Raw genomic sequence first — 12732 nt, 5'->3', positions numbered from 1 at the left:
TTTTGCAGGTTGGTAAGTGCCTTAACAGTTTGCAAATGGTATGTAGAAATGACTTACAAGATGGCTGCTTACATATTCTATCTGACTGTGGGTGAGTGGGGAGCACGGTCGTCCTCCAATCAGAGGGTTGTCGTTTCGATCCCAGGCTCCGCTGACCCGCATGTCGATGTGTCCTTGGGCAAGACACTTAACCCAACATTGCTCCTGTAGCTGCGACTACAGTGTATGAATGTTAGTTACTGATGGGCAGGTGTCACTGTCTATGGTTCTCCTGTCATCAGTGTGTGAATGGGTTTATCTATGATTTAGCAGTTAAGAAGAAGTCTCATTTGGCTGGCATTGGGAAGGGGCACCAGCTCCAGACATTGTTTTGCCTCGTAGTGACGACACAGTTACTCCCCTGCCACCAGACGAAGATCCAGTGAGTATTATTCATTAAAAACACATGGCTTGGCACATCCTGTCATTACAAATTCTATTCAATATGGCAGGGGGTAGGAGCTTCTGCAGTATGGGAAGGGGCTTCTGCTGCTGATGATGAGACTGTGTCACTGTAAATTGTATGGAAATTCCTACTAAGCCCATAATGGATAAGAAGTCAGTTCAGTTTATTCTTTGTTCCAGAAGGGCAATTTGTATGCAGCAGGAAGACATCACATGAAAATATACAACTTGAATATAGTTTTGACTCAACTCTATATTTTTTCTCTATATATATCTATATCTATATATTTACTTTTTTTCAATCTTTTTCTCTGGCGTCAATGGTTTTACATCCAATCTTAAATACAATGAAAAGAAAGGGTTAATTCTTAATCTCTCTTTGAGAGGACTTGTTACTTTCGAGTTATCACTAGCAGACTCACACATACAGGACAAACCAGGAGGAGACACCTTTGAAGAATAAGCCAAAAACATTCAAACTCACCCAAAAGACACACCACAGGAGTTTTCAAAGGACTAAAACTTGAGAACTGGAGAATTTTCATGCAGCCGCTTTGATAAGTCGCAATAGACTTGGTCTGAGAATTAGCTATTTCGCAAAATATTTAACTATTCCCATTGTTTTTCACATCGTAATTGTATTACTTATCACTTTGTTTAGTTATAATAATACTTTTATTTTTAAATTCGAGCCAGTTGACTTTTGATTCGTTTCCGGCCGGGACCACAAAGACGTGTGATTCCCCTCGAGGGCCTTCGAACACCCCAACACAACCGTTACGGCATTAAAGTGATTTTTCGCTAATAACTTCGGGCGGATGCGGGCAGACGAGCTGCCGTTAACAGCGCAGCGCCCCTGGTAATGTCAGCTGGTCGTTGTGCATTTGTTATAAATGTGTGTTGGTTCTCCGTAACAGTCCATGTTCAGGAGATTTGTTGTGTCTCCCAGCAACGGCACACGTCAATGTGCAATGAGATAGGGCAGGATCACAGCTCCCGTTCTCCAGCCTGGATATTGGTGCCAGGGTGCATGAGGCAGATGTGAGCCAGGAGTGGCCACAATGATTAACATGTAGAAACAAAAAACAAAACGAAAAAAAGAATAGCAGCCACCAATTAGCAGGTCGTCAAACCGGAACACCAGAACAGCTGCCAACTCAAAGCTTGATTGTTGAAAAAAAACTTTATTGGCATATTATACTATGGATTATACAAGGTGAGCAACAATGTACCAACATAAAAAATAAAAAAGAGTTTCTTTGCTTCCTTCCTTAAGATAACTGACAAGGCCATTTTCAGCAGAAAAATTATTAAACAACCGGTTTGTTAATGGAAAGGTTATTTATTACATGACAAATTAAAAACAATCACTGACTTCATGCCGTACTGTTCAGGCGTATACACACGTGTTCGATAAATGAAGGGAGATTAGTGCAGGACAGTATTTACAGCTCTGCTTGGCCACACATTCTCAGTCTTATTTAGCTGTAAAGCAACAATGCTCTCCAGAAAACCAGCAGAACTACTTGACCCAGAACTGCCAAGTCAGCTCACTACAGTTGGACTGAGTGAACAATCTGATAACATTTGGCCCTTTTAAATCAGAAGCGGTTTTAAAAGCACAAACCTTAAAATAGCAAGTACTTGAGGGCTCAAACTGGACAATCTCCCAAACTAACCCCATGCTTAAAGCACACTGCACCTCCATGCGTATAGCTGTACCGGGCAGTAACGTGCTGTATTTTCAGAGATGGGGATGGTCACAAGCATCTCTCCTCCCAAATCCAGCAGCTGTGACATTGAACATCAATGGTCAATCAGGAAGAAACACAATTAGATTTGTTTTGTCCTGGAACTACATGACAACTTTGTACATATTCAAAATGTTGTAACCATTTAACTTATACACATAATATGCATACTGAAACAGAGAGAAGGGATACTTTACCGTTTGATAATCAGAGTAAAAAGTGTACATGGGAGAGTGAAGGGTGGGAGGCACCCTGAAAGAGAAAGCTGGGACGGGACAGAAGGACGTTCTAACACTGTACAGCTGACTATGTGATCCTGTACACAACATCAAAGCTCATTGAGAGACAGAAGTTCCAATAGTACATAACTTTTCGATAGTTTATCGGTGTGTGCAGGCACTAAAAATATCAATATGAACTTACTCATCTACATCACACATATCAGATAAGGGTGCGTTTGATGTCTAATAACTTACAGGCACAGTGGGTGGAGTGGGTTCAAATTCAAACTTGAGGGTGTGTTTTGTTGAACCACTTCCTATTTCCGTCCACCAGAACATGAATATTTCTAGCAGCAGCTGGGAGATGGGATGAGGGGCGCATGGGGTTTCTTACTGCCGGTTGCTTTTTATCCTCTCCAAACGTTTCTTCAGGTCGTCGAGGTTGGCTGCCGGGGAGGCAGAGCGGGTGTGTGCGTGTGTCGGGGAATGGGAGTGTGTGTTGTGTTCCTGCTGGTACAGCTCTCTGGACTCCTTGAGCTGAGACAGCTTAGTGTGGAGCATGTCGGTGGACGAGGCCACAGGCGGCTTGGACGACAGCAGGGAGGATATGGGAGGTCTCTGCTGAGGCTCGTCCTCGCTGCCACCGACGCCCTGCTGCAGGAGAGAGAGAGCACACACACACACGGGTCAGCTCCTCTTGAGCACAAATGCAGAACCATCACCTGGTCCACCGGTATGGGAAAAAAAACAAAATAACTAAAAAAACAAACATCCAACTACTTTTTAGTGTGCATATATATTGGGGCTGTCAATAGATTAAAAAAACAAACATTAATCTCAATAAATGGTCGATTAAAGATTGTTTTTAATGAATGTTTGTTTTTCTTCTAAAAACTAAATCTTATAAGTAATAAGTAATCACTTTAGAAAACCTGTATTTTATACACTGTTGTTTAATTGGTAATGTTATTTTAAACACAAAACTACACACATTTGATCATCTTTGAGGCAGAATTCCACCAGGTGAAACATGTTGAACTAGCGCCTTTTCCTGATGTCCGTGTGCACTTTCAACTCCATAATTTAACGGCTGTGTTTGAAGTGCCAACAATCTCCCAACATTTAGCCAGGACGTTTTCAAACCACGGTCTTTTAGGGACACAGTGGTGGTCCTCTGCAGACTGTGTGCCACGCAGGGTAACGTTAGATGTTGAGATGGAAGCAGCCTAGCAGCTAGCTTAGCATAAGTGTTCCGTTTGCCACGCCCCCCCCCCCCCCCCCCCCCCCCCCCCCTTCTGTTTGACAAGTGGAGTAAATGCAAAAAGCTTTCTCCACCTTGTTGTAACTGTCATATAGGTAGGTAGGTAGAGAGAGAGACACACACACACACACACACACACACACACACACACACTTCCCGGAGTGTCTTCATCGAGATGTGTGGTGGGTATACTGACCTTTGAGTTGTTCTCTAGACCTTGCCTCTGTCTGAGGATCTTGAGTCTCTCGTAGTAAACGGCTGGTTTCAGCTCTTCATTGCTGCTGCTTAGACTAAAGTCCACGCCATGCTGAGGGATCACTGAGGAGACGCACTCACCTTACTATACAGGGCAGGCTTCTTTCTGACAAAAGAGCCGAGCACAGCTAACAATTTTACCTGCAGATGTCTGGATGCGAGCCTTGCCCTCCCTCTCAGACTCAATTAAGCGAAGCCCTCGCTCTACGTAGCTCTGGAAGAACTGGGATGTGTTTTTGAGGAAAGGCTCCAGATCTGCGTCGGAATACTTCTGTTTGTACTCGTACAACTCCGTCAAACCCTGGAGAGAAGATCAGAGACATTCAATGTTTTCTCAGCACGTTTTCCATAATAATCCTTCGGTTTTAACAAGTCAGCTGCTGTAGAAACATTCCCTTTAACACCTGGAATGATTTGACGAAAGGCTAACCTCTTTTGTGTTCTCTTTGGAGCCGATCTTCTTGAAGATTTCCGTCAGAATGTCGCTGACCTTGGCCTTTGACATCCGATCCTCCTGGGAACAAAACACAAAGGAATTTGTGTAAATATTTGACCAAAACCACAGATCCCAAGTTTGTGTTGTGTATTTGGTATGTCTAGTTCACAACTAGGGGAGGTTCCTACAATTCTTTTTGGAGAGCAGAAATGAAATTACACTCTATTGTTCTTCATAGATCAACATTTTTTGATCAATATAAAAGATGAAGGAGGAGGGACATAAATACGGTGTACATGTTAGGTAGTGCTGGTCATATCGTACCCATGTTCAGATGCTCAAGCTCAGCTGCTCTGAAAGCTCTGCTTGTATTTAGCCTATCTTTGAATTTAAGCTAGACAGTGGCGTTGAGGGGCAGCGGTAAGTAACGGAAAGCCCAGGATCACAGAATTGTTACAACCCATCAAAACGTTGAGGGATGAGTTTGAATATTTGATGAAGGATTTGCAATGCATCTCAGAATCTATTATTTCAACCAGCCCTACTCACCGTACACAGACCAGTCTTCTCGTTACCACGGTCCCTCTTGAGTCCAGAGAGATTTCCATTGTGTTTGACAGACCGCCTCAGATGGGCCTCCAACTCAGACTCATTACGGTTCTCGATCATTGATAGGTGGTCCAGGATCTGTTGATACATTAATACAAAAGTAGAAAACTCAACAAGTCTAAAATAAGAAGAATAACCTCAGAACTACAGTGGAATAGTGTTACCTCAGCCCCTTTGAGCTTGCAGAGTGTGTGTAACAGAGTCTTGAGGGTTCTGTGTGGGACATCACTCTTGAGCTGCTTGAGTTTCTCTTTGGGGAAAATCTTCATGAAGGTGTGGACATCCAGTAATATCCGATCCAGGTTGATGCTGTCAATTGTCTCTGGCAGAAAGCGGATCATCCTCCATAGACACTGAAGACACAGCAAAGTGTCAGTCAACAGACAAAAGGCTCAGTATGAGAACGTGGAGACACTACTTACCTTAATCACCAGCTCACAAAACAATGGGGGGGCTGCTGTGGCTAAACTGTCCTGAAGCAAAACCAGCAGAGCACTGTAGAGACAGAAGGGAAGAGTTAAAAACCATGTGGATTTTTATTTTGTTTTTACACACCATGTCCCTCTGGGAATCAATTCTTTGTTCAATATTGTCCAACAAACATAACAATCTCTTACTTTAAAAGGTTTAATTAATTCTGTACCGTACGCAATTATATGGAGAGGCCAATTATATGGATGTAGGCTGGTCAACGGAAGGAAAATGTAATTTGCCCCGGTTTAAATTAGACCATGAATCACACAATTTTTCGATTTCTCTCGATTCTCTCTAGAACGATTCGGTCTCAATTCAGAAAAGTTAATAATCGGAATTTAAAAAAAGAAGAAAAAGCCCGTGTCGCGCAAGAAAAAGTCTGTCTTGCTCGAGATATTTGCTTGCTCGCGGAGCGTGATCTTTAGTTAGTTAGTCTCTGCTCGCGCTCGAAGGTGTTTTCTACGCGCTCGCTGTTTTTCTTTTTGACAGTAAGGGGGCGGAGCCAGTCGCCATGGTATCTACATCTGATTGGTTACAAACCCAGTCTTTGGATTGCTGGAGTGATGCATTCACACAACTATAGAAGCCCATTTCCGCACTACAGAAAGGGGATAGAAAGTCGAAATTATGAGATAAAATGTTGTCAAAAAACAAACGCCCCCCTTCGGTATCTTGCCAACTTTACCAAACTATGGAGGAGCCTGCGCATATCTTACCTCATTATTTCAATTTTCCAAAAAGTCGATCCGTATTTTACAAATACGGACCGGTCTGAGACTAAGAGCATCTTTTTCTTCATTTAAAAGAAAAATGAATCTGTTTAATATTTTTTTTACATAGGCTACTTCCATATTGTGTTGAAATGCAAGCTCCATCGGTTCATGCATTGTTGATAGAAAATCATATTTGTGCCAAAGATTTTTTTTTCTCTTATAAAAAATTAGAGAAGGTAATTCATCTGTTGATTTTCTTTAATTATCAAATAAAGTAGGAAGTGATTAGCAACCCCTGAGTAGCAAACTCAGATTTGAGAAAATTTAGAAAATCGAGATGCATCAATAATCGTTTTATCAGTTTAGAAACGATAATCGGTATAGAATTGAATCGTTGACCTCTGAATCGGAATCGAATCGTGATTCCCACCCCTAACAATTTATGTTGTATAGTTGTTAAATACTTTGTTTTTACTCCTGGCCTAATTTGCTAGCAAGCCAATATGTGTTGCACGCCGATTCTTCGATCTTATGTTTATTTTCCAGGGTTCATACACATTTTGACCAATGGATTTCCATGACGAAATATTTTGTGAAATCTCGGTGTATACATGAAAGTAAGAAAATGTAGTGTAATGTATTTAAACTAACAATGAGAAGGCATACACTGTTTTCCCTACCATTCAATTAGGCCCCAAGAAAGGCAATGCCATAATACAATTATCCACTATGGATGAGTATCGTTTGGGGTTTTCCTGATACTAGTGCTAAATCAATACTTTTAAAACATACCAGTGCCTGAACAAATACTTTTTTTTCACTTTCTTTTTTTACTTCAAATTATGGACAAAACAGTTTACAGTATACAGTCTCTAAGAGCCGGAAAATGTATTACTTCATTGGGATTTGGGGAATATTAATCATTTAATCTATGCTTATTGTGCAGGAACTAAAGATATGTAACATATTGAAAGCATTTATGTTGGATTGACGCCCTTTGTGTGTCCCGATGTATTGACGTCATGAATACAACAGGTGCAACACAGATGAGCTGCATGAGGCACGAGAGCATACTGTTTATCTACCGTGTGACAAAATTGAAAAATTGTATATTAAGATAAGCTTTGCTGCGTAAAATAAAGACAAAACGACAATAATCACGCGTAAATCATAGTTTATGCTTCTGCGTTTTCAGAGAGACGCAAGGACACGCAGACACAAGAGCCCCTTGCGTGTCTTACACCTTCTTGCGTGCATCGACACAATTTTCTAAAATAGCGTCAAAAGCTACGCAGCCTCCTGCAGCCCACAATGCTGTGATTGGTCTGCTATCTACATTCTTTACGGAGTCTCACATTTCTGGTATCATAACACAATACTGACATTATTAAAACAGATTTTTTACGAGAGAATAAATCAGATTGAAGAACTTTTGTCGAAGAAATGCGTAAATATGACTGCTTCTACAACCCGTCATTGGCGGACTATAAGGACGCGCGAATTACTTTGCACGCGCAAGCCTTTTTGAACCATGAAGTGCGTAGACACAACTGCGCATAAAAGACGCAGAAGCATGCGCCAGCCTTTAAAAAAATGAAGTCATGTGTCTGCAGCTTAATAAAGCTCAATGACAAACACCGAAGGATCGCCGCTACGCCATCGGTTTACAATTTGGAGCTGCCACCAGCAGACGGGCTAAGCGCGTGGGAAAATGACGGTGTTGCGTATGGAGCCAGTAGCCGAAGTGAGAGACGTGCTGCTCGGCGTGTAACTTCGCTAGCAGTCCCCCTCCGATGGGGTTCCTGTAGTAGGTTCGCTAGCAGCTGCGGCGCACTAATGTCTGCTTCCTTTAGCACGGCTCGTAAGACCGCTCTCCCATGTTGGAAATATCTAATGTTATGCCTCCATATTATTTTCCGCTCGTCACAGGTCTTTGTTTGTCATGACGCATGGCATGCACTTTTCTATATGTAGCCAACCACGGTTAAATCTATAATTCCCTGGCACAATGGATGATTCCCGAGCTACTGTTTATACGGCCACCGAACTTTTCAGTTAAGGTGTTTTCACACAAATGCGGTGCCAATTATTTGGCACTTTTTGAGTGTATGAGAGCGTCCTGCTTGTATTTTGAGCATCTGAAACCATATGAACTATGAACTATGATCTTTTGAATTGACAAATGTCGTATGAATAATTCATGACACAATTCCAAATTAGAAACGACAGGTCCAATCATTGATTAACGTACATATAAATCAGTATCCGAGAAGCGGTGGGAATTCACAGCTCTATCAAAACACAGGGGATTGAAAGATGATAATTGGTTCCAGTTTGGTTCCAACCAATCCGCTCTTTCCTCACAGTCCCAAAACAGAGTTGTATATGGCACTTATCAAATGAACACAAGCAGGGTACAGGAATATGTGCACACTAACCTAATCATGTTGGTCTGGTCAGACTTTACAAGAACTCTGGTCACCAGCAGGTTGAGTGTTCTGATAATCTGCTGTCCGTCTTCTATATCCTCCATTCTGCCATCCAGCATGAGTGTGATCACACCATGCATCAGGTCCTTCAACACACCCAAAGAGGCCTCTCGGGCGAGGGACTCCATAGAGAACAACTGAAAGAAAGAAATGTCTCCTTGTTATCATCAACAACAGCAGGAACCTTGTTATTAACGTTTCCTGTTATCAAATGGGACTCACTGAGAGCATGTTTCCTATGATGCAGCCGTATAGTTTGACGATGTCTTTCTTGTCCACCCGCTCATCAGCCATGTGTGTGCTGTAGATGAGCCTGAGCTGCATGAAGGTAGCAATGAGGAACTGATCGATGTGTCCTGACATGACTTCTGACTTGTCCTCCTGCCGCAGCACCTCGTCAATCTGAGGGTACAAAGCACAACATTTCGACCTTTACAACAAATGGATCTTGTGAGAATTAGGTCAACGAATAATCTATATTTGAATATATATTCGAATAGTTGTTCAAAACAACTATTCGAATGTAAAAATGAATATTTAAATGTAAAAAATAAATAAATAACAAACTGCGGCAGGACTGTTTGCTTAGCGGGGCGCGCCTGACTACTGACTATATATTGCATGAATAAATTAGGCTACAACAGCTTCATGCACAGGTTTGATTATTTGCAGTTTTATCCCAAGGAAAAGTTCCGTGTTTACAGCACAGCTTGCTCGGAGTGTTCAATGTCGGTACGGTAAACTCAGTTTCAATCACTGAATAAAGCCTGCCATATTTGGGACAAGAATCGCGACCTTAAATTGCTTGGACAAAACTCTTGATCAGCAGTCAGCATTTGTTTTAATATTATCGTTCATTTAACGCGCAGAGAGTGCGACGGTGCGGGAAAGAGAGAGAGAGGGAGCTCGAGTGTGTGCAACCGAGAGATCTGCGGTCTTGGCCATTAGTTAATTTACTTATTTTTGTGTAGGTAATATGTTAATATGTTTTAAACTTAAATAAATTACCTAAACAAGTAGTTATGTCCCGTCTTATTCATTTGTCCAGTTATTGACGTGTCTAATATATGTTCGATATTCGAATATATGTGTTTTTTTAAAGCGAATATTCAAACGTCATTTTTGAGCAATTTCGACAGCCCTAGTGAGAATATGGAAGGGCTGTCTATTTGTACTGTTGCACATACAGAGAGGTACCAATGTATGCTTTATTGAGCAAAGAGACACAAAAAGTCGCTGGTGAACAAATGAGATCTAAATTAAACTAATTAAACAACTGACTCCATGATTCATTTTTTATATCCCAAATTCTCCAAAACTCTTGACAGATTGAAGGACAAAAAAAGGCACCTTCATGAAGGCGTTGCTCCACCTAGGCCTCACCCTTTGACCAATTTTGGATTGTAGCTATAGTAATTGTAACTTGAAAATTCCGCAGTGTGGCCTAGCCTGCCCACAGGCAGTGCATGCCTGTGCATGAAACGGCCAAGCAGGCAAGTGAAGGCCGTATCGTAGCCCCGCCCCCTGCCGTGACGTCCGTGCCCCTCGTTTTTCTCTGGCTAGCTAGCGTCATGTTAGAGCCCCCTTTCCCCGCCGTAATGTCCTCGCTTTAATAATATTATTATAATTAAATATATGAGATTACAAGGAGTTTGGCTCAGCTTCGCTGCCCACACTCAATAATAGTAGTACACGGTAAGCTTTATGGGCCCCAGCTTCATGCGTTTATACCTGTGCCAGTGCTTGTATGCTGTTGTTTATGTCCCCGCTAGCCACCTGAGAGATGATAAAGTTGATGGTGGAGGCCGTGCTGTTGTGGAGGTCATCAAAGTGTGGAGAGACTGAACGCATCCTTTGAACACATAAACTGATAATATTAAGCATGAAAGAGATGTATTTCCCCATGGATGTCCTTTCCATCTGCTTCAGTGACCTCAGTAAGAATGGGCATTTACCTGGGTTCAGGGATCATGATTGGCTCCAAAAGCTCGTCCAGCTTATGTTGGACGAGGTCTGGCAGCTCACAAACCCTGCTCTGGTCCATTTCGATCATGTCCAGGTCTAGCTGGAACTCCTTAGGGATGGAGGGGTGGGAGGACTCGCTGTGCTGGGCGTTCTGCCGGGCTTGGCTGAATGGACGTAAAGGATAGATATATGATTAGTCAGTCCTAAGAGACTACGATTGTTGTGACATTCTATAAGTATCCCATAGCCCTGGGTCTAACAGGAGTGTGTATTCACTGCAGACAGGTATATATAATTCCTTTTTCAAAAAGCATAATTTCTGCCCCTTGGACTTGACTGGAGCCGATCAGCCCTGATGTAAAACTAACATCATCGTCTGTATGACATTTACAGTCAATGATGTTGACCACAATAATGAACCCAATGTTACTTTAAAACTAGAAAATGAGTTGGAATGCGTTCGGGTTTGAAGTAAAAAGCATGGCTAGTGGTAGAACTTATGTTAATGATATTGCCAATATGATATCATGTTATATGATATTAGAAATATGATGTCATGTTAGTAATAATAATTTGAATAGAATTAGTTACGTCAGTGAGGGAGTTCAGAGTCAGGCTTCGCGTGGCTACTGTTTGGATTTGAGGATCGATGAGGGAGTTGTCTCTCCCTTGGTGCGAGCGTCACATGCGTGCATACACAGACATATGCATGCAGGTGGCGGGGCACCCCCCCGATATAATAGTTTACCCTGCTGTCAGGTCAGTAACTTCAAAATGTTTAACTTGTTAGTTAGATGTTGTGAACTTATATTGAACCAACAATCTGTTAAGCCTGCGGGCAAACTAATGATTCTTCCCATTAAATCAGTAGTTTACGTGGGCACACACCCAGTATTTGCATTCATATTGTTTAGTTAGTCTTTTTTTCTTTTTTGTGTTGTCCTCTTATTATTTTTGTTTAAAAATGAATAAAAAACAGCTGCATTCTCCTACTCTCACACAGAAAAGACCAGAACCTGCGTAAAAATCCAACCGCCGAGACCGGTGATCCTGGGAGGAAAAGTAACTACGGCTCTCAAAGCAGGGTTAAAGCTAACGAAGCCACCCTTCACGTCATGGCAAAAACTGCTGGAGCTTGACAGTGAACCTCAACTTGAATGATCCTACAGTGACAGTATCTCAATTCACGTGCCAAAATGTTACTGCTGAGGCTGATCAAAGTACACAAGTGGTAAAATGTTACTGCTGAGGCTGATCAAAGTACACAGGGAGGAAAATCCACATTGTGACAGTAATAGAAGGTGCAGAAGATGTTACTAGTATAATAGTAACGCTACCGTTCATACTATAGTAAGACCAGTATACCAGCCCTGCTCTACCAAGGAACGTACTTACATTTTTCAGACAACTAATGTTACTGTTGGTTGCCACATAAGTCAACTTACCACACACTTAGTGTTAATTAGATTCAGATTTCAAACCATAGGACCACCCAAAGGTTTGATAACTACAATAAGTCAAATGAAAGGACCGCAGAGAGCCTTCACATCTTCCGCCGCAAACTAAAGACACACCTCTTCAGACTCTACCTCGACTAAAAGACTAACAAATTGTAGCACTTAAATTGTACTTATAACGCCACTCATCTATAGCAAATTGTAAATAGGCTTATTTGAGGAAATTGCACTTTCTTGTTTCTGGTTCATCTGAGTTTGTACCCTATGGTTGAATGCACTTATTGTAAGTCGCTTGGATAAAAGCGTCAGCTAAATGACATGTAATGTAATGAAAATAAAGTGTTTCAACTAATGAGTTTTCTATTCAACTGTCAAAAAGAGGAATTATTTGCAGCCGTATAAAGCTGTCAGGGGTAAACCACACCAAAGACAAAGGGATGGTGGGGGAGGATGTGACAGCTGGACACCACAAATATTCGTCTGGTATATTATCTATCTCGACAAAGCTTCAGAGAGTAAGTCTGAACGGCGAGTATTAGTTCACAACCAGACAGAGTTCTTACAACGACAACATGAAGAACAGAGTAGCGAGGAGGAAGAGGTACTCACATCCTATATGTGCGATACATTATTCTGCTCCGGAGAAGGGAGGCAGAA

General features: G+C 41.8%; 1 protein-coding gene across 7 annotated transcripts in view; it reads right to left on the bottom strand.

Moving 5' to 3' along the window:
* Nucleotides 1-1608: 1608 nt before the first annotated feature.
* Nucleotides 1609-12732, bottom strand: part of LOC120812446 (cytoskeleton-associated protein 5-like) — a 49571-nt gene continuing 38447 nt past the window's right edge. For 2 of the 7 annotated variants that reach the window (XM_040168394.2, XM_078097587.1), the window contains 12 exons: nt 12685-12708; nt 10609-10782; nt 10385-10520; nt 8876-9055; nt 8603-8790; nt 5400-5472; nt 5142-5330; nt 4918-5055; nt 4363-4446; nt 4074-4233; nt 3874-3995; nt 1609-3070 (listed from right to left, as the gene is read on the bottom strand). In XM_040168394.2, coding sequence (XP_040024328.2) covers nt 2807-3070; nt 3874-3995; nt 4074-4233; nt 4363-4446; nt 4918-5055; nt 5142-5330; nt 5400-5472; nt 8603-8790; nt 8876-9055; nt 10385-10520; nt 10609-10782; nt 12685-12708 — 1732 coding nt within the window. In that variant the 3' untranslated portion in view covers nt 1609-2806. The remainder of the gene's footprint in view (nt 3071-3873; nt 3996-4073; nt 4234-4362; nt 4447-4917; nt 5056-5141; nt 5331-5399; nt 5473-8602; nt 8791-8875; nt 9056-10384; nt 10521-10608; nt 10783-12684; nt 12709-12732) is intronic. The other 5 variants (XM_040168395.2, XM_078097588.1, XM_040168397.2 and 2 more) reach the window with 3 other exon arrangements.

This window comes from Gasterosteus aculeatus, chromosome Y (assembly GCF_964276395.1).
Source record: "Gasterosteus aculeatus chromosome Y, fGasAcu3.hap1.1, whole genome shotgun sequence".
Lineage (NCBI taxonomy): Eukaryota > Metazoa > Chordata > Actinopteri > Perciformes > Gasterosteidae > Gasterosteus > Gasterosteus aculeatus.
This window is presented reverse-complemented; position numbering and strand designations above follow the sequence as displayed.